Source organism: Chaetodon trifascialis, chromosome 4 (assembly GCF_039877785.1).
Source record: "Chaetodon trifascialis isolate fChaTrf1 chromosome 4, fChaTrf1.hap1, whole genome shotgun sequence".
Classification (NCBI taxonomy): domain Eukaryota; kingdom Metazoa; phylum Chordata; class Actinopteri; order Chaetodontiformes; family Chaetodontidae; genus Chaetodon; species Chaetodon trifascialis.
Window position 1 is genome coordinate 7,501,159 of NC_092059.1, and position 22,423 is coordinate 7,523,581.

Below are 22,423 nucleotides of genomic sequence, written 5' to 3' on the forward strand. Positions count from 1 at the left end.
AAATCTTCTTGCAAGGTGTCAATACAGGCGCAAAAATCGACAGCTGACTAAAAATAAGAAGCCTCCTCTCGTCTGAAATCAAGGACTCATCAGAATTTCAGGTGTTGAATCTCGTAGTCGTCATTGTCAGCAGTTTGACAGGCACGGCAGCAGAAACTAAAGAGGGCCGGGCTGAGCGAAAGGCAAACTTTTGCTCTTGTTTTTTAATATTAAGTGTACAACATGTACTGCCTGTATTTGTTTATGTCTTGACGACACTTGTTTTTACTTTGAGAGGATCTAATTAGTTTTTTTTTTTTGGTTGTTGTTCTATTATATTTAATTTCACGCTGAGATTTCAGGTGAGCGTTCTAAAATGCCCTTTTTTTTTGTTTTCTCTCACCTTGCCGGTTTTTATATGTTGTGTGAAAAGAAAATTACATCGGTGTTTCTGCGTGCTGCAGCAACCACCATCTGCCGCCTCTGAGACACAAGCTCACCCAAAGTCAGTTTCCTCTGACTTGTTTGTATCATTGCTGTCACAATGATTCGACGAGTCACGCACTTCCTCACAACATACGCAGCAAATTTAACCGAGCTGTGCTCCTGCTGTCGCCGTTTAGACGGAGCGCAATCAAACAGTCACAGCTGCACGCACTCAGAGGTGTAGCTGCGCCCCCAGCACTCCCATTCTTATCTCTGCTGAGCTCAAAAGGCTTCGGCCGTGAGCTGCGAGCGAGCGGGGTGACCCGGTCACAATTAGGATCGGTGGCTGAGGCTGAGAAGAGGCCGGCTGGATGTGAAGACGTTCGCTGCTCTCCCCTCAGGCGAGGTGCTCGCCGCTGAGCCGAGAGACAGCTGGCAGCAACCTCTGGAAAGTCACTAATCTTAATAATTAAGACTCACAATTATAAAGCTTCGTCACTGTCTGTCTGCCTGCCCTCAGGGCTCCCAGCAGAAAGACCGCAGCGGGGAGGAGATGAAAAAGGGGGAGCCGAGAGCAAAGACGGACACTTCTGAGAGTGAGGATCAATGTGTTTGAAAGCTGGAAAGTGCGAAGAAGAAGTTGTGTGCTTTTGCATGAATTCAATGCTGAAAGCGTTACTGTGGGAGCGCAGCAGAGATGCAGCGAGAAAGCTTTGCACCTTCAAAAAACAGCAGAAACTCCCCAGAGGACGTGCCCATGAGCAAGTTTCCCCCTTACAGAGGCAGCACGCACGCACGCGCGCACGCACAGCCCTGGGTTGACCATCACCATCACAAACACATCTTTTATGTGCTGTTTATTTTATTTCAGGCTGTTTGGTCACAGAAGAAGCTCAAACTTCTCAAACTTTGTTGGTGGAAAATCCATTCAGTGTGTGTTTTTCTGTGGTGTGCTAATAATCTCTGCAGAGGCAAAGAAAAACGACAGAGCAGCAGATTAAACATCAGTTCGAGGGGTGGATTTTTTCTAACCTTAACAAATGTGGGTAGATTTTTGTCTGTTTTGCAGCCCAAATTCACTTCCTGACATCATTTTTTAGAGAGTTTTCTCATGCTGTCACACTGCTGAATCTCCACACAGCTATAATTACACTGTCTGCGGGCATCAGTTCTGATTTGAATTACTGTGAGAGGGGCTTCTGTCTGCCTTTTCATTCATCCACCAGTGCTCAATCCATTTTCACGGACAGAAAAAAAAGAGGCTGACATCTAAGAAACGACGGGGGTTTGACGGCTGTGACAGTTCTCCGGGCCTCCCGTCTGTCACCCTAAACCTTCCACTGGCTGTCCGTCAACCTAACCCTTCCCTTGTCATCACAGCTCAGTGGGTCTGCAGATAATGCAACTTGTTAATTAGGCATGCAGCAGATTAATTAAACTGATACGGAGGTGTAGGTTCACTATTCTTCTCCGTGTGGAGGAGTGTTGTCATTGCCAAGGTGAGAAGAGACAAACAAAGGCAGCAAATTAATGTGCACAGGACGGGATTTTCTCACCTCATGTGGCTTTATATAACCTCATGCTGCTTTAATGTTCTTTTTCTAAGATGTTAAAGGCTGAGCTCTCTCTTTCACCAATAAAAAGCTGGTTAAACTGATATTTAATTGTGCCCATGCTCCAAAAGACACTGACGGAGAAAAGAATGTCCACTGAGGAAGATGAATGAACTGTGCTAAAGTGAGAAAAAGCAGAACAAGACGGAGAACTATGAGGGATAAAAGCGCCGGTGTCAGTGTTTGGGACGTAATCCCAGCAGCTCCCGACCTCAACTGCTGGCTTTAAAAAACACCAATTTAACTCAGCAGTAAAAGGGGAAGGAAAAGAGAGCAAAGCGCTCGTTCTATCCGTCTCAATCCCCGCTTTAAAGCAGGACACGCGCCAGCAGCGGGCGCAGGTGTGAACAGCTGTGAGCGCCGTGGGACCCGGCCTGCCCCAGAAATGAGACGCCTTAATCTCTGCTGACCCTCACCGTCATCATCCGCTGGGACTCCAGCCGCTGTCAACATCCTCCATCATCAACACGCACGCACACACACACGCATGAGATCTCAACATCTCCGTCTCGTCTTCCTCACATTGATCCTCGCCCTGCTTTGATTTATGATCATGATCATTAGGCTCTCCTGGTTTTCATGCCTGTTCTTCAGCTCGTTCTGGTTTACAGAGCTGTTGCTGCTGCACACTGCAAAAAAATCTACATTTTAACAAGTGTTTTAATCTAATATTTAAAGGCTGCTGTAAGAAAAGCGATGCTTGCTGTGACCAACCCACGGAGAACCTCTGCGGCTCCCCTCAGCGTGAGGAACTGTGTTATTCTTCTTGCTGTTTTTGCTTCCGGCCAATAGCTTAAATGCTTTGGTGCAGCCTCTGCTCACATCAGGGTTGTTTCCAGCCACAGCAAACAGCAGATAGACAAAATTAGCCATTAGCTGGTGAACATGGTGAAGCATTTAGCAGCTAAAGGGCCCAAAAACAGAGCTAAACGTTAGCTAAAAGTCCAGGTTAAACGTTGGACTTGATGACACATGGATGCTAACGTTGCTGCAGGTCTTCTGGATGTAACAGTAAGTAGGTGTTTGCTAACATGTTCACCACAACAGCCTTATAAGGTGATATGTAAATGTAAAAACAGCCCCAAAAACTATCAATTAATGCAAAGTTTAAGCTTTTAAGAATCCAAAATTACCGTTTTCTGTCATCCAGTGTGACGACGGCACACCAAACTCACAGTGGAAAGAACAGAAGGCAAGAACTATCTCACTACAACTGCACAATCAATTTCACTTTAAGACGAAGTTTTGAAAGGCTGAACGTAAAATTCAGACTCTTCTTTAAGGACACAGTGTACCCAAACCCTGCGCAGAGACTTGTTATATCTTGTGCTTGCTGACACATATGAGGAGGCTCCTGGATCTACATACATAACCCGCTCCGTCCCTCACTGTTCCTCTCACGCCTGGCGTGATTTCGCCTCATCGGACCAGAGGGGTGAAACTTCGTTGTGCTGCGTCACCTTCATTAATTCACGGCACGCATTGTTCGGGCGACACATGAGAAAAGGCAAAGCAAACGTGGGATTGCTGAGCGGAGTTGAGACAAATCAAAGGTTCAGATTAACCCTTGACAATGACGGCGGTGGATGTCTGACACAAGAGCAGCTTGAGGTTCGACACTTCTGAAAAGTGACAGGTGTGTGATATGATGCGACGAAGCTGAACTGATATGCGGTGTGTTTTTCATTTTCCTCTGGGGGGGTTTAGCATCTGATCTAAAGTAACTGTCTCACACTGACAAGAAGATACAACGCTAACAATCAAATAATTCAATTACGACTGCCTCTGATTCAAAGAAAGTGAATTAAACCTGCTCCAGAATAACTCGCTTTAAGTCAAGCACAAATCTTACAAAGGGTAAACCAAAAGCAGCAGAGTCAAGAAATCAACACTGAATATTTGTAAAAAATAATGTGTGTTCAACAGACAAAAGGCTCAAGTCAACAACATGGATGTGTCCCTCGACACGTCTGATTTTGATACGGCGTTTTCAATGATGTCGTCCCTATTAATAGTTTGTACTAAACCTCTTCTCTCAGAAGAATGTTCAGTGTGGATCTCAAAGGTATTTTCTTTTCAAAAACAGGTCAGCGTAGCCCCATGTTTCAGGTCATCGTTGAGCTCGGAGGGGGAGTAACTGGGTCGAGTTAGAGGGCGGGCGAGAGACAGACGGCGTAAGACGGGGAAGGGAAGCGGAGGAAGGAAAGTAAAAAGAGTACAAAGGGATTCTGTTATTGTCCCGGTGAGGCCTGGCAGCACGTTGGCAGGCCTCGGAGTTGACTATGATACAGGCTGACTCGGAGAGCCAGGGGTGGAGCTGAGGGCGGTGCGGGGGGGGCCTGGGCAGAGAGTTCTGGGCTGTAAGGTGTGAGGTGTTATCAGAGGAGGGGACGACAGGGAGACAGGCAAACTGCAGTTGGCAGCAGAGGAGAAAAGGAAAGGTGGTGGGGGGTTTTTTTTGGTTCAGAAGCGGGCGTGGTTGTGGCCCTGGCCCGGCTCTCCTCCGTGGTGCCCTCCCTCTCGGTGGCCGTGCCTCTTGTGCTTCCTGCGCTCCCTCCTGCCCTTGTGGTGGTGGCGCCGGTAGCGGTGGGCTCGTCGGGCTGGCGGAGCAAACAGAGCGGAAGAGAGAGACGGTGAAACGGGAGAAAAGGGCAGACGATTTATTAAAGAAGCAAGTCAGACACAGAACAAGATGAAAGGCGAGAGCGGAAAACTGATGTAAGAGCGAGATGAACCGCTGACAAGCATCAGAAGCGCTCAGACAGATAGTCAGAGGGAGGTGAAAGCAGGTAAGAGGCGAGGGAAAAGGGATCAAAAAGCAGGAAGGTCAAAACCACATGTTCCATCTGTAGAGGGTTTAACTGTTTCCACCACACTGAGGGAATCTGTTTTATCTCACATCCAGTCAACTGGGCGCCTTTAGCGAGAGCACACTGAGCTAGCCTCCCACTCACAGCCTCAGCATAAGCTTGTTCCTGAGGTGTGCTGCCAAATTAGGTTGCTCCGTCCTTTCTGCAAGTGCCAACAAAGAAATGTTGTCTGCAATGAATGATAACGACACTGTAACGCCGAGCCGTAAAAACAACTCCGTCCAAAGATAAAGAGTCGTCGGAAAAATAATTCTTATCACTTTGAGCAGGGGTTGCATTATTTCAGCATTTCATCATCACTGTCACTGAGTGGAAGGAAATACAAGGTGCAGTTTGCTGATTATTTATATATATCAGCACTTTATATCTCCTCTGAGGAGGGAAGAAATTATGCTGAAAAGTTCCGACATCTATTCTGTCTGTTCTGTCATAGTCGGAGTGAGTCCTCTAAAGGTAATCAAATAAATAAAGTTTATTCTAAGGCTCAAAGGAGATAAGGTGCATGAAAGTTGCACAAAAAAAGCCTAGTTATCACGATGCTGGAAGCCAAACGGCTCTAAAATAAGAGGCTTCAACGATGAATGAAAGACTGCAGCGACACTGTCGTCATTTCACTCCATCTGAAAACCTCTGAGGGACGATATTATATTTATACATATATATAAAGCTTTTTTTTGCAGGTGTTTTATTCTTTAGGCACTAAAGAGGCACTGTGTGATGTGAAGAATAAAATTTTACTTTGGTAGAACATTTTTAGTTTTTAGCCAACATCCTTAATATCGAATAAACGGTCAAGCCAAAAAAAATGTTTTGAAAAGCAAAAAAAAAAAATAAAAAAAAAAAATCCCACCTCCAGCATGAAACACTTCAAAGGAGACCCGACCACTTCTAAGTAAGCCCAGGCGATTTTTAATTCAGTCTGCAACCACAGTAATCTTTTTGCTTGCAATTATTAATAATGAGAGCAGAGATGGCGAGCCTGAATGCGCGTGGTGACAGGAGCTCCCGAGGGCGCTTAATGTAGGAGGCTCGTCTTACGGACCTGTGGTGGTGTGCATGCTAAAAATAAGAAAATGCAAATGTGAAAATGACCTAACAAATAGAAATACTGCTCTGAGTCTTGTAGTCTGCCTGCTGCTCTGTGCAGAATCCTGCTGTGTAAAACTCACATTTTATGCAGATGATTTTAGGCCGGTCCCACTTGCCGTTGGCACGACACTTAGCAGTGGGCACGTGGCGCTGCAGGAAGCCATCGGCGCACTGGTAGCGCACCACAGAGTGGATGTCGTAGTGGGAACGCTTCCGACCAATCAGGAAGGCATTATCCACGGTGGGTGGGGCTCCGCAAAGCACTGCAGAGTGAAGGAAAGACACAGAACAAGAGAGAACATTAATCAGAGCGTCCACTCTTATTTCTGTTCATATCCTCGTGTGTGAAGGTCCATATTTAATAAATCATCAGTGTGCTTGATTAAAACAGATAAAAGTACGGTGGCTGAGAGGGATCAGCGCACTGCAACTTCAGAAAACACGTGCAAAGAGACGAAACACAAGCAAAGCATCAACCACGCGCACACAACACAACCACACACAGAAGCACGCTGTGTAGAGCTTTGTGTTGTGTGTATGTGCAGCGTGTTGTGTGTATTTGGTCGTGTTGTGTGTATGTACAGCATGTTTTGCGTGTTTGGTTGAGTTATGTGTATTTGCAGTGTGCTTGTGTATTTGGCTGTGTTGTGTGTATCTGAGTTGTGTGTATGTGCAAAATGTTTGTGTGTTTGGCTGTGTTGTGTGTATTTGGTTGAGTTGTGTGTATTTTGTTGTGTGTATTTGGTTGTGTTGTGTGTATGTGCAGCGTGTTGTGTGTATTTGGTCGTGTTGTGTGTATGTACAGCATGTTTTGCGTGTTTGGTTGAGTTATGTGTATTTGCAGTGTGCTTGTGTATTTGGCTGTGTTGTGTGTATCTGAGTTGTGTGTATGTGCAAAATGTTTGTGTGTTTGGCTGTGTTGTGTGTATTTGGTTGAGTTGTGTGTATTTTGTTGTGTGTATTTGGTTGTGTTGTGTGTATGTGCAGCGTGTTTGTGTATTTGGTTGTGTTGTGTGTATGTGCAGCATGTTTGTGTGCTTGGCCGTGTTGTGTGTGTGTGCAGCATGTTTGTATGTTTAATTGAGTTGTGTGTATTTCCAGCGTGCTTGTGTGTTTGGCTGTGTTGTGTGTGTTTGGTTGAATTGTGTGTATGTGCAGCGTGTTTGTGTGTTTGGTTGTTGTGTGTATGTGCAGCGTGTTTGTGTATTTGGCTGTGTTGTGTGTGTTTGGTTGAGTTGTGTGTATATGCAGCGTGTTTGTGTGTTTGGTTAGGTTGTGTGTATTTGGTTGAGTTGTGTGTCTGTATGTGTTTCCTCAAGCTGCAGTCTGTTGAACTCTCTCAGCCACTGTATTAAAAGCCCCTCATGCTTCCCACATTCGCCGTTCACTCTGACTTGTGAAGGCGTTCGCGTTTAAAAAACACCCCACAGCACAAACATCAAAATGTGAATGTAGCGTCTGCAGGACGGCGTGTCCGTCCAAGGCTGCGAGCGAGTGGGCAGCTGTCAGAGTAACACAGCGTTTCAGACACAGAAAGAGTCGAAGCAGAATCAGAAAAATGTTTACACGAGCTGAGATGGAGAGAGGACTGACACTCCGGTCGGAGACTGACAGCACAGACGACCCTCAAGGAGACACTCAGACAACTTCACACATTTACTTTACTCTCCTGTCAGGGGTTGCTGGTGTCCTTGGAGGCAGCAGGTGGATGTGTGGCACATAATGTGAAATCATGGAAAAGTTTGAGAGAGTTTTTGATACACGATAATGTCCGATATAAAGTAGCTACATGGACAATATCCCTTTTATTAGCCGTTACAGTGCAGAGCTGCCGAGCCCATTGTCAGGCAGGCAGAGGTGGAGGAAGCTCTCACCGGTTCAATGCACCGCTAGAGAGATCTCCACCGAGAGCTGTGACACTGAAGGACTATCTACGCAATCTCCAGTGCGGCAGCCCCCAAACTGTTTCTATCAACTTTATCAAAAGCAAAACTGGTGACAAAAGCAGCCAAGTTGAATTAGCAAGTGAATTGCATGTTTCTTTTCATGCGTTTCCCACACGTTTCTGTCGTTTCTGTGAGTCTGCTGCCACATTCACAGGGAACGCAAGAGAAAGAGACGTTTCTGTGCGTTTTGGATTTGACTGATGAACAGTTTTGTCTTCTCTTCCTTCTTGAAAAGTTTACACTCCTCACGTCCTTCTTGTTAAATAAATTACACTGTGACCTGAAGCTTGGTGGCCTTGCTAGCATCAGAGCGCTCTTCTTTTTTGATGGTTGCAAAATGATTCAAATCATTTTTCACTGCAGACATTTTGACTTGCAGGAAAAGCACCGGTGGAACTGATAATGCCAACGATGGTTCCACTATCACAACGCAACGCAGCAATTAATCAAGTTAGCTACACCTGTGTTAGCCAGTGTGACGTCTGCGTGGGAAAAAGAGTTTATTCGACTCCACTTTGACTCCACATTTTCCAGCCTGGTGAAGCGATGGCTCTGCAACTCCCAGAGGTGTCCACCCTCAAGTGTAGGAACCACAGCTGGAGTGGAATACCCATTGGTTTGGGGAGCAATATCACTCTACCATGCGGTCTTTACGCAGTTTTTAGCTGCATCATCTATTAAAACTGAGTACTGTATGTGTTGTGAAAAACAATAACCTATGAAGCACTTAGCAGCAACAAAATAAAGCTTTTTATACGAAACACATCACAGACAAGTCACAATAGCCTGAAGGGTTAAAAGTTGTGATACTAACTGTATTTTGCCAAAAACTACCATTGATTCCACCCTTGGATGTGATTTATACACTTCAGTGCTAAAAGCGCTCATAAGAAGACATAATCAGCCATCAGAGAATGTTTACAATCCCTCTTAATTCCCTTGTCCTTGTCTTAATACCTCTTAAATTCTTAATAAGGGGAAGCAATGTCATTAACTCTGGTGAAAGGTTTAATGCCACATTTACAGTTTAATGTGTTGTGGAAGGAGGGGGCAAGAAGCTCTTACCACCTCACTTGAGACGACGACTGACTCAACACAAATGGAAGGCTAAGAGGTAGCTTTCCATTGGGCCTCACCTATGTTCACTGTTGAATGATTTCTCACAGTGGGGGCAAGCGAAGGCAGAATGTAGTGAAGTAAGGATGAAAGAAAATGTCACTAAGCTCAGAAAAAGCAAATGGAGCTGTGAGTTTTATGGGAGACAGTTTAAGTGAGAAAAGGTCTTTTGTAGAATAAAGCCTGAAGGACGTAAAGGGCCGCTACCGGGAGCGGAACAAGGTTTCTCCGAAAAAGCCCATAAAAATGTACTTTTCAAAATACTCCAAAGCTGCTTCTCAATCCTTTAAGCTGTGACTTAAATCTTTAAAATACAAGTATGGATTTCTTGGTAAACCACTGATTTTTTAAGACTGTAAACATTTAGCCACTGCTGCCGCCTCTGTGTGAGTCTGATAGCAGATGAGTCATAAACACACTGTGAGACATAAAGCAAAAGTTTGCTTACACGATGTGATCGGCTCACAGAAGCGATGCAGCTGCATAATGTTTACGGACTCTGCTGCTGTGGGTTGGTTTCTGTGTACAGGTCTGAAATTCCCAGTACTCTCAAGATGTTTAAAGCTGCAAAAATCTGTTTCTGTATAGATTCAAGCAATGGATGAAGTGATTACCGGCACTCCACAGCTCCACTTGGCTCTGCGAAGCATTTTTGCATCTTTCAGCTCGTTGTTTTGGTTTTATGTCGTGCAATTTTACTGCTCAAATAAACACGTTGCAGCTAGCAGTTAAAGTTAGCAACTAGCTAGCTAACATATTGGAGAATTTAGCAGCTAAAGAGACAGATGTTTCGCTCAGGAGCAGGTGGAGACCAAAAACAGAGCCAGAAGAAAGCAAATATTGGACTTTTTGTTGAGGGGCTCAAGACGCTACTTCAAACAATTGCCAAGATTACTGTGTGTGTTCTAGATGGAGATATAGGCAAGTGTTTGCTAACATGCTGGATATCAACTTAATGAGGTGAAAATATGTCTCTTTATGTTTACACCTTGTTCTGCTGCCCCAAAGTAGCCAAAGAAGCACTTTTACCCACCGTTACCTGGACAGGTATGCTGGAGTGAGTAGACACATTGTGTTTGGAACGCTGATGAGCAAAAACTCATTCAGCTCATTCAAAGTGTCCGGACCAAAACGTGGGAGAAGAAAAGGGAAGAAATCGAGAAATTTGGGTGAAGAGCTGGAAAACAAGTGAGCTGGAGAAGAAAGACAGAGGATGAGGAGAAAAGAGAGGAAGCTGAATAGGAGAGGTGATTAACTTTGGCAGATTCCTGATATTCAAAATCGAGAATAAATAATTTGTGTGGCTATATGTAAAGCTCACAGAAGGCAAAGGTGTTTTAATTTCCAAACGGGTATTTTGGTTTAGCCAACATTAGAGGCTCAGAGGCGGTTACTCCCGCCTGCAGGCTGCATCCGGTATGCGTGCTTCAGCTGCATACTTGACAACAGGATGTTTCTAGAGGTGTTTTCTGTCACTGTGTGCCTGCGTCTGTGTGGCAGGGGGTAGTCAGTGTGAGTTAGTGGCATGGGGAGCGCTGCAGACAGTTAGATGCTGCTTCCTCTCAGCACTCCTCCATGGCCTCAAAGCATCCGCACACCTACTGCCAATCCTGTTAGAACGAATCAGAGAGGCATGAAGGTGCGTGTGCGAAGAGCTGCTGGGAGCGAGTCTCACGTGGAAACAGTAGATGCGGACTGATTCAGTCGTGTTTATTAGATAACAAACTGCAGCGGTTGTTTGTGCGATTGCGTGCTGACAGCCACCAGAGAGAAAATGGTTTAGACCACGCTGAGTATTGAGTGCTATCGAATGCTGTGAATCCAAAAAATGTGGGCATTAGGCTACAGAGAGGATGACAGAAGTGAGATGTACAGTTGGATTTTTCAAACTTTGCAACCCAACTGGCCTTTTCACAGCAAACATTTCAGACTGCAACAGCATTTAAAAACCCCAACAGCATTATCGATGACTCAGTTCCAATTAGGAGTGTCAGTAAACACTGAGCCAACGTGCACAACATCAGAGCCACGTAAGTAGCGCACCTCATTCAGCTGCAGCCATTATTAAAAGAATAGTTCAACATTTCGTGGAATAACCTTATTTGCTTTAGATGAGAAGATCGATACCACTCTCATGCTTAATTTAGTAGAACGGCTGGAAACAGGGGGAATCGCTGCAGAATAAACAACAATTTGTGGCTTTAAAAGAAATGATGGAGTGGCATTGATAAAGCACTTATCTGTGCATCCAACACCTCTGCATAACAACTCCACAGTGACGGCTCAGGGAAGTCAGACTCATGGCTGCCGTTCGCCAAGAAATGGTAAAAGCATGCACCTCGCCATAGATTCACTTGTTAAAATTATTATTTTTGCGCATCTGTTTGTGTGCAGTAAGACTAATAAGACTTGGCATTTTAATTAGTGAGTTTTACAGGTGCTCAGGTGGATTTTTGAAAAGCGTCAGGCCAACTGTTTCCTCCGTCTGTCAAACTTTAGAATAATAAAAATACCACCAGCACCACCACCACTACTACTACAACCACTAATGATAATAAATTCATTATAGCACGTTTCATGCAAAGATGCGGCTCAAAAGTGCTTAAAAAAGAGTTTGATCACAATTCGATAAAACATTAACAGTGATGCCAGCAAACTCTCCACAAGAAAGTGAATAAACATAGAATTTCCCTAAATGTCAACTTGTTTTTTAATTAGCTGCTCCTGTGTTTAGCAAAAATTTCCTCCCATGCAGTGAATTTAAATTGCTGCAGAAAATGCAGGCGAGAAGCGGAGTGCAGTGAGAGAGGAGCTCCTCCGAGGCCTGGTGGGTCATGGACTTCTGCTGTGTCCCTGCAACACACCTCCCTGTGGAGGATGTAACTATCTGTAGCAGCAATGTCAACAAAACGATAAGACAGGGTCCTGTGAGGAGGCCTGTGGCTGCTCGGGTGGGGCTGGTGAGGAGGACCTGCACCTTCTCCTTCCTGTCTGTCTGGCACTAAACACAAATCGATCTGTTAATACGCAAAATGTTTGCAGCCATCTGGCCTTCATCACTCACTACGTTTACATGCAGTCAGTATTCGGGTTATGGTCAATATTCCGGTTTCTGAAACATTCGGAATAACCTGTTTACGTGCGTAATCAATTGGGATATCCCGATCAAAACAGCGACACACAGACAACGTGGTGACGCACGGAGAACGTCATGACGCAATGCGCGTCATTTCAGCTTCTCCTTCCTGTATCCATGAACAACAACAACAATAGCAGCTCGGCGGATAATGAACAGCCCGGGGCTGGTGCTGACCCACCACCAGTGCTTGACACTATTCTGTCTCACTTTCTTCATTAATGGAAGGCGAGAACATGAAGAAATAAGATATGGAGCCGGAGCCGTGCCATCCATATCCATGCTCCCTGCACTCAAAAGACCAAGATTCCTAGCGAATAGAACACGCGCAGAACACAAATTAATGTTCCGTTCGATGGGGATATTCCGTATACATGACCAAATATTCAGGTTAGAAAAGGAGTAACCCAGGGGTCATATTCGGGTTTTTAAAAGGGTTACTGGTGTTTACATGGCTGTGCGCAACCAGGTTATTGCTGATATTCCGGTTATGAAAGAGTTACTTGACTGCAGGTAAACCTACTTAAAGGTCCCAGCTAAGTTAGCAGGTGAATGAAATTGGCAATCACTGTGACTCCACCCAGAATGGAGAAGCATTAAAAACTGGAGCAAAACTGTTGCACTTTTTATTTTGTCCCCATTGAATAAAGGTGTTCGTCGTTTGTTTTGGTTTTTCATCCCTCAGCATTTCTTTCATTTTCTCATTACGTATAATTATACACATCATGGCCGCGACCTGTCGGTCATCACATGGCTTCATAGTGACGTCCCTGTTCTTTCAGTATGTGTGGAGATTACAGGTGCAACTGCTTTCCTTATCAAGGCTGATTACCATAGTTGTTTAGTAGAGTTTTATACTTTTTGATGCTTCTTATTTGAGACTGTTTCTGTTTTCTGTTTGAAACCGCAAAGAGTTTTAATGTATAGCAATGATTCACTTTGAGGTTACTGCACTTCCACTTTGGGTGGAGTCACAGTGTTTGATGGTCATGCTGACCAGCCTGTTGATTGGCAGTTTCATTTACCTGTTAACTTACCTGGCACCCTTCAGTAGGGGTGGTATCCCTGATGAAGGCCAGATGGCTGAACATGTTTTGTGTGCTGCCAGACAGATGAGTGAGTGCACTTTTTAAACAGCACATAGCTCAGCGTGACTCTCTCCCCTTTCTAAATGTACCTTTTCAACTCAGACACACAAATACCCTCCTTCCCCTGTGGCTTCCTCACACACAGGTGAACCTGTCTTTCCCCCACAGCCCTCTCTGCACAAAAATGTCAATTATTCAGGGGATTGTGCATAACAGCACCAGCTGGAACGGACACAGCTGCATGTGCACAGAAAGGACTGCAAACATCCACACTGTACGCAGTCGCTGGTAATTTCTAATTTTCAAAATACATTTCAGCAGCGACAGTTTCACTCTGCACAGTGTGCATCCAACAGTGATGACATTACACGGCAATGGACACATCATCTACTAAAGGCACTGACAACAGTCTACCATTTCCCAAAGCACTGTGAGAGCGCGCTGAGCATGTCATGCGAAATTAGATTTCCTACCTCTGTACATAATAACGCATCAAAAATACTGGAATAATTTCATAACACACGTCCTGTCGTGGGTAAATTCCCTCTCTTCATCGCTGGAAGAGCTCAGAGGCAGAAGACTCTCTCGTCACTATAATCCAAATGTAAATGTATAACTTGATGTGCACCAAAGTTTTCAGTTAAATCTATTTTTTCTTCCTTTATCCTTGTTCATACAATACTGATCCAGCAATCAAATACTGCTCCTGAATGCTGAAACCTGCTATAAAATATATCGCTCATCAATAACAAAGGGCAAAAGTCACAAAAGTATATATTCTTTCTTGGGAACGTTGTGTATTTTGAAGGGCCCGCAGACTTCACGTCATGTTTTAATGATAATATTTGTAGATAAAATCATTGCAACACGGTGCATCATTTGGAGGAGTCAGTGTGGATTTATTTTACAACTTTACACACATGTTTAGCTGGCTCAGTGGCTCAAGGTAAAGATTGTTGGCCAGAATTTGGAGGAAATCAGAGGTGGGGCCAAATGTGTGACTGATCTGTCTCATCAGATAAACCGTCTCACCTCTTTTCAGCTACATAAATAAAATGATCACCATCTGTACGACATGCCGCCCTGACTGGCCCCTGAATGATGATTCAACTTAAATATACATTTGACCGCCTGTGAAGGTCACCATGAACAAATAGGGGGCAGCAACTGTCACTCACTGGACTCTGTGCTGAAGCTACCTTTGGCTGCCGCTATTAGCTACCGTTAGCTATTTAGCTCAGTTTGTGATGCAGGTAGTGGCCCTATCAGCTGACTGGAGTCTGCCCGGGGGATTGATGGTGTTTACGTCGCGGCCAACCTGAACACGGCAGGATCGGGACGGAAGACAGCCTCTGAGACCAGAGGAGGCCAGTTTAATGACAGGGAAAACAATACGGAGGTGATTTACAGCGGCTCCAGCCAGGACTCTGACTCCAAGGACGGTGAAGACACAGCAGGCCATTAATTGACCAAAGCAGAGTTGGTGAGTGTTGTGACAGTAGGCAGGTCTATTTTGTTTCTGTCCACTCTGACCAAAGTTTTGGTTTTGACAGTGAGTTAACAAGGCAATTCAGCTCGTCTTAGCTCAGGTAAAGGGTTTAGACAGTGCTTGGTTGTATTTCTCTGTTTAAGAAGGAAAATAGGTTTCAGATTTCCTTTCTTGACATTCATAAAAAAGCTCTTGAGGTATAAAGTGGTAATGCAAGACAGGACGAGCTAGCTGGTTAGCATGCTAACTTCAGTAGATATCTCTGCAACACAATGCAGAAGTTTTTGACACATAAGGATCAAAACTATTTCCTCACATTTTGTTGATAATGTTGGTAATTTTTTGAACGTTTTAAACTAAAATTCCTCCCACATCTACATTTAACACTTTAAAGTGTCTGATATGCTCACATGGCGCCGTTAACACCTAAGCAGGCCCAGGGGCCGTCGATGAGCAGACTAACAGATCACGTGAGGTGCGACTGTGAGCATTAGAAACCAGGCGGAGAATAATCAGCATGGAGCTGACAGACTCCACTGATAGGACAAGACATAACATGGGGTAACTGAGCGAGGAAGAGGCTGACGGGGGAAGAGGGGGGAAGATGAAAAGATGCTGGTGATTGTAACTGACTGATTAAGGTCAGAGGTGGGCTGGATGCTGGGGACTTGTGACAGTGTGCATGAGAGGTGGTGCAACACCTTGCTTGTGAGGGAAATACCTTTCCTTTCATACTGTACAAGAGGTGGGTGTTTCTGGTTGGCTTTAGAGGCACATTCTCTGTGCTTGTGACAAATCATCTGTTAAAGGACAAATAATTTGCTTAAGTTGTGACCATCAGTGAGGCTTTTATGTTAAGGTTCATCCAGCAATCAGCGATGAAGAGGGACGATAAAGGAAGCTGTTTCATTTAGTTCTACAAGGGAGTCAAACACACCCAGCAGGGCCACCATCATTGCTTAAGGTCACAGAGCTGACCATGAATCCCCTTATTTCCTGTCAAGTTCTTCATCACGACCTACATTTTGTACAGTCACTCCAAACACGTCTCAAAAGGTGTGTGCTCACCTCTGTTTCTGCACTGCAGTCTTGTGGGATCTGATACAGAGATTTCAGTCTTAAGTTTGCACGTAGGAGTAACTGTGAAGGATTTTTGCTTTGGTCTTTCATTTCTTCCCAAGATGCAACTTTTAGCAGTTTGCTAAAGACGGGTTAAGACCTACAGCTACAGCTGAAAGCGTGTCCTCTTCACAGCCACCGGCAGCATCTTGTCTCTCCACCTCACTATTAATATGTCTTTCTTCTTGCCATTGGTCTTGAGTCTGACCTGTATGCAAATGTCTGGCAAAAATAAGCTCTAATAAGCTCTCAGAGGAGAAGGTGGTGGCCTAACTTTGGCGACAAGAAGGGGCGGCTGCAGCAGGGGACACGGAGCGGAGGTATGCTGGAGCTTAACCAACCAATAAGTTGGCTCACCTCGTTTGTTTCCTGGACGTGAAGCAGAAAGTACTTTCTGTCTCAAGTCGCAGCTCACTTCACGGAAACAGAGCATTCGGCAGAGGAGGAAACGGAGCCGTGACACGGGGAGCACGTGGAGAACTTTTCAAAGTCGAGCCAGAGGATGATGGGAGACGGAAGGAGTGCTGGTGAGCGGTGAATGTGGAGTGCGTGGACTGAGTGAAGAGGTTCAGTGCTAATCTCTTCCGCTGCGCAGAGACGTGTATAATGTAAAGTGTGACATACCCGGGAAGTTGAGAATCCCCTGAAGGTACACGCTGTCAGTCTCTGAGGTTTTACAGAAATAGGCTGCAACGCTTGTGAGCTGCTTTACATAAAAAACAGGTTTAAGAACATTTTCATATATCTCATGATTCTCCTCATAGCAGCACAGCAGGGTTGTTTCTCCTTTACTCTTTTTTCCCAGTCTCACTCCTTCTGTCCGATTCCTCGCCGCCTCACGCTTTAAGTGTCTCTCACTCCTCGCAGCCTCCTCCTCTTTCTCAGCGTTCCTCTTTTACATTCTGCTACTCTCTGCCTCCTTACCTCTCTGTCAGTCATCTTAATCACCTGTTGAAGCTGCAGCACACTCCATGCCACTCTCTCCTCTCCTCCATCCATCCATCCATCCATCCATCCATCCATCCATCCATCCATCCATCCATCCATCCATCCATCCATCCATCCACCTCGCTGTTCTCACCTGTTCCCTTCTTGCAGACGTAGGGCAGATTGTAGTTGCAGGGCACATCATTCCACTTGGCGTTCTCGTGAGCAATCATCACCACGCAGTCTTCTCCTCCAGCAAAGAAGTTGTCGGGCTGGTTTTCACGCCAGTTCTCATATTGCTGCACACACACAAAGCACTTATTAGGAAAACCTAAAAAAACATCCAATTAAACAGAATTTTCTTGACATCAGACACAAATGGTGTACTTCTTTTATTATGATCAATTCTGTGCAACATTTATGTTTGGATGTGATGTTTTTTGTTCTGTTTTTCTGAAGGAACACGAGAACACAACTCTTGCTGGTCGTAAAAAAAAACAGTGAGGTGCATGCTGACGATACGATGAAGCCGTATCGCACAAAACAAAAGAAGTCATGAAAATCTAAAGGCAGAGGTAAGAGTAAAGATATTTTCTTGGGATCCCGATGAAAAGCAAATTTGCGTATTTATATTTCTTTTTCAGCAAACAGCTGGTTCCTCACCAAGTCCATCTTGTCGGTCCACTGGAAGTCATCCTCCACTGTACGATCATTCAACCCGATCCAGGTGTTGTCGTGGCTCAGACCTGAGTAAAAGGTGAAGAACAGAGGAAATTAATATGGGGAACACACACACACACACACACACACACACACACACACACACACACACACACACACACACACACACACACACACACACACAAAAAAAAAACAGGCAGAAAAGCAGTCCAAGAAATAGCACCTAAGAACACATTACTTTCTCATAATACAACCTTCTTCTTATTATTATTAGAAAACTCTGTGGGTCCAGAGACTTTGTATGAAAGTGATTTAACACTTTGCTGGCACCAAAGGAAGTATCTTTTTAAGGGCTTTGGTCAGGTTTCCATTCAAACGCAGCCTGATTTTTAACCAAATTTCCAGCTATTTGCAAAGGAAAATGTGAAATGATGCACATTTCCACTCACTGCTGTTATATATATCATTTGGTGCATCAATGTAAACAGTTGGTGGCGCTAACTCTCCAGTCAGATGCCATTAAAACATCACAGAATCAAAAGAACACCAGTCAGACTTCAAACATACAACAAGTGTACGTCCTCATTTATCCGCTAAGTTTGTTTCCATTGCACTTTGCCACATTTTGCTGTTATCGATTTTCATTTTTCTTCCCCTCCTCAGCCACGTATAAAAATATTTTTTTTCCAATATTTCGACTGTTTTTCCTTACACCTCTGGGTTCTTGTGGGAAAATTGAAAATGTGCATAAAAACAGATCAATGGAAGCACACAGTTCAAGATATTGAATTCTCTACATGAAACCATTGTATATAGTGTACGCCGCATTGCTCTGTGGGTGCGGGCTGAAAGCAACTACGTGTGAAAAACAGGGGTTTAACTCTCTTTAATGCATTAGAAATACGTGCACTCATGCTAACACACATCCAGTAAAAGTATCCGTGAAGTAGTATTTCCTGACTTTTAGATCCTACTATGGGTCAAGCTGTAAAAATGCTGGATCTTAGACTTTTTTCATCACTCCATCCGTGCCCAGTAAAAACCTCCACCTGTTGGACTCCACACCCCCGGTTTGTCTCCACACAGCACAGCTCTGAGATCTCCCCTCTCTGGCTTCAGCTGAACAGTAATGAAGATACGCTCTTTCCGTCTCTGATGCACTGGTGATGAGATTTTTGTTTGTGGGAACGGAAATTTCACTAATGGTGTTTTGGGTTAATCGCATTTGCATGTTTGGGGGCGTCCGTGTGCACGGTTGTACAGGCACGTGCACGTGCATGCACACATGTAATGGAATTTCAATCACGGTGTATGTGATTAACATCATTACCAGGACCATTAATTTTCCTAATGGCTCTGATCCCCTTATTGCAGGGGTGGAGACGTCCATTTTCGAGGCAATTAAACACACTTTTTGGTAACCATGAGCGTGTAGAAGAAAGATGGATGCTAGATGGATGACACCGATCTGGCATCTGTCCGAGACAGAAGGTGGATCCAATATTACAGGGGCATGCTGCTGGCGATCTTGGCTTACGCATGTGGCTGTGGAGCACGGCCAGGGGGCGAAAAGCTAAGAATGAGGAGGTGAAGGTTTTTGAGACACCAAAGAAAGACTGTATGACACATGACAATTTCCCATCTTTTGCACACAAATCAAAAAGAATCCAAATTAAATCAAGTGTCATTTTTGTCTTGACACTGGTTCTATTCAATCCAGCTTCAACATATTGACACCTGCATTTTCCTTAAGTGGAAGCAAATGGAGTTACCTCACCCGCTGCAGGGAGTTTTCACCTGTTCCAAGACAAATCACATCCTTAGAAAGAATATTATGGTATATTAAATGCTCTGTCACGGACACTTATGTCAGAGCCTACATGCACCACCATTTCATTGCAACAAATGGTGATACACATTTATTTGGCTGAACAGACACAACTCCTGAGGGTGTTTTTCAACGGGGAACGCAATAAACCCCTTTAAGGGCTGTTCAGAGCCGAACCATACAGACATTCATCACTGAGTTATGGAATGCACATAACGCAAGAGCTGCCGCTGCCAAGAATGGTAATAATAAGGTAGAAGAGTAGATATCAATCAACAGCCGGGAAAATCAGCACGCAGCAGGATGGCAGAGTGATAGCTGGTTAGCCTATAAAGGCTAAGTAATTGTTATTTAAATTGATTGGTGACCTGTTTAAATGTGATTGGTGGCTGTGAGAGTCACCAGGTATTTCTTGAGTTACAGAGCTGAGAAGTAGGAAGAGCCGCTGACGCCATAAATATTTCACTTGCAATTTCCATTTGAAAGCCTCCTCTTATATCCTCGACAGTCACAAAGAACGCGAGTCTCCTGGATAGTTTTACAGTTCTGTAGGTTGCTGATCAGTTCTGCTTATTTCACCTTTGTTCCTGAGAAATCCGGTTTTGTTTTTGTCAGTTTGGTATGGCGGCTGGCTCTAAATGCCAAAGTACCCATGAGCCTCAGCTGCAGTTGCTAATGAGAAAAAGCTAATCAGAAATGAAAGTGTAGCAAATTCATGCATTTGTTGTTGCAATGGGAAGCAAAAAACTTGGAGCCAAATTATGGACCCAGGATCTGAAATTGAAGTGATTTGAAGTGCAGAATCAGGTTCTTACAATGCATAATCATTAGTGTCAGTTCACCCAGCTCGCCAGTGGCAAAGCAGGAAAATCCAAGACTGGATATTTCTTACCAAAAGCGTCATAGTTGACTTCTCCCCTTACATTTTTACAACTATGTGCACAGACATTTTAATCAAAGAACCAGAGGTTTTATATCTCTCTTGCTAATCTGTTTTTAGCCATACTAGCATCATGGCTCCCTGGACGACAGTGTTCACTGCTGACTGGACAACCTCAACAACATATATTGCTATGAAAATTGTTGCAGACATTCATGTTTACCTCGGGATCAGGTCAAAATGTAGCTTGTCCAGTGTGTGAAAACATAATGACATTTTCATCATCCTCAGCTGTACTTTGTGTTTAGCACCATCATCACATGCTAAACTAAGATGGTGAACACGGTAAGCATTTTACCCTCAAAACATTAAAGTTCTAGCATTGTGAGCGTGTTGCCCTGATAGCATTAGCATTTAGCTTAAAGAACCACCAGCTGTTAGTCCAGCCATACAAAGCTGCTCATACGGCTGTTTACTGAAGATTCAGCTGGGAGATTTTTATGCCCATCGAGCCGTGGAAGCGCTCCAACTAGCACTTACCCAACGCTGCAGAAAACAAACAGGGCTTTTATGAACAAAACGCTACATGTCCAAACCTGCCTAATTTAAGACATCCTGCTGCGTAATCAGTTTAGATAAAAAACACCAAGAAGCATTTCAGGCCACACTGTCTGTGCCAAGTCTGTCCTCTCTTTCTCCTCAACCTCCGCCCACCTCTGATGAAGTTCTGCTCGGCCAGGCTGTGGATGCTCGCCAGGTGGCCGCTGTGCTCCCTGCAGTCCTTCTCGGCGTCCTCCCAAGTGTGTCTCCGGCTGAAGTACCTGTAGCAGTGGCCGTGGAACTTCCTCCATGTGTGCTCGCAGCCCTCCGTGTCTGCAGGTGTGTAGAGGCGGATTGTGACAAAGAAGGGGGAGGTAATTTAAAAAGGCAGTGATTAGTCAATGGAAAATCCATACGGGAAGAGAAATGCGTTTTTCGTAATCACCCACAGCCGACAGATGCAAGAGAATGATAACGGAAACGAGTAGGAGGATTTAGGACTTTTTGTATCCACACACAGCAAATTCCCATCTTGCAGCACACAGGATCCACATATTGCCCCCCCCCCCCCGTCCCTCTCCTTCCTTTATTTTGTTGATCCCATCTTGCCTTAAGTGCCCTTTGTGACACTCCTCTCCGTCTCCATCCTCTCACTGTCTCCTCCTCTCTTTGATTTGACTTGGACTTTTAATCCACAGCAGAGGCAAGCCGGCGGTGAGATGGCTTAGTCCAGTGAGAGGGCGTTTTAATCTATTCAAATGACAACAATCCTTAGAAATTGCTTCCAGTGCACAGCGCTCGCTTGGTAATTAAGCCCTGTCACAGTCCTGTCAGCACACCGACTCTCCCTCCACACATCCCTCCATCCCTTCCTCCTCCTCTCCCCTCATCTCTCTCATCTATCTGACTGGGGGTTAGCTGTGTGACTGTGAGCTATACGTGTCAAACGTGATGCATGCTTGTGTGCACAGATGTGTGTTTGTATCTGAAGATGTGGAAATGCACGTATGCTTCAGGCTCGATCTGTCGGCTAAGCCACCTCGAGTTTCCCCTCCTGCTCACCCCCCTCTTGTGCCCCCTCCCTCCCTGCAGTGTAGGGATCAGGGAAAAGGCCTCAGCTTTTCCTCCAACAAATCTGAAGCGACACCAGTAAATTGGGCGGTGCAAATTGGGCCGTATGGGGTTCTGTTTAGTATGCAGAGAGATGCAGTTTTGGCCGCTGAAAGAAAAGGAAGAGAGGAGGGGAGTCCATTATGAAAGTCCTTCTATACTGTAATGTGAAATAGGGGCCTAAAAACCTTCATACTCGATGAGAGTGTAAGTGCTTTTCAGACTGTTAAGCTCTCCTCCATTCACGATGTTGTTGAGGCACAATGCTGTGACACCGTTTCATAAAATGCAGTGCGCAGGGTCAAAGCAGCACTGGCTCCTCAGGAGGAGCTGCATTTGGTCTCCCACTGTGAGCTTTGGCAAAACTCTCTCAAATCTGCTTTGATTCAATATGTATTTCTGTATTTTCTGTCCTGCAGCTCAGCGCATCAGCTAGCTCAGAGGCGGTACATGAATGCCTCCGGTGCAGAAAGTGTGAGTGACAAACACACTGACAGTGAGTGATGATGATGAGGGACGTGTGAGAAAACCCCACAGTCTGTCCAACACGCACTACAGCGTGTTACTGAGGGCAATGTCTTTGTCG

General features: G+C 44.8%; 1 protein-coding gene across 1 annotated transcript in view; it reads right to left on the reverse strand.

Moving 5' to 3' along the window:
• Positions 1-299: 299 nt before the first annotated feature.
• The window catches only part of ncanb (neurocan b), a 140,753-nt gene continuing 118,629 nt past the window's right edge, over positions 300-22,423 (reverse strand). Inside the window, exons 12-16 of the mRNA XM_070960763.1 lie at positions 20,902-21,060; positions 17,462-17,544; positions 16,953-17,097; positions 6,058-6,240; positions 300-4,618 (exon numbers count right to left, since the gene is read on the reverse strand). Coding sequence (XP_070816864.1) covers positions 4,482-4,618; positions 6,058-6,240; positions 16,953-17,097; positions 17,462-17,544; positions 20,902-21,060 — 707 coding nt within the window. The 3' untranslated portion in view covers positions 300-4,481. The remainder of the gene's footprint in view (positions 4,619-6,057; positions 6,241-16,952; positions 17,098-17,461; positions 17,545-20,901; positions 21,061-22,423) is intronic.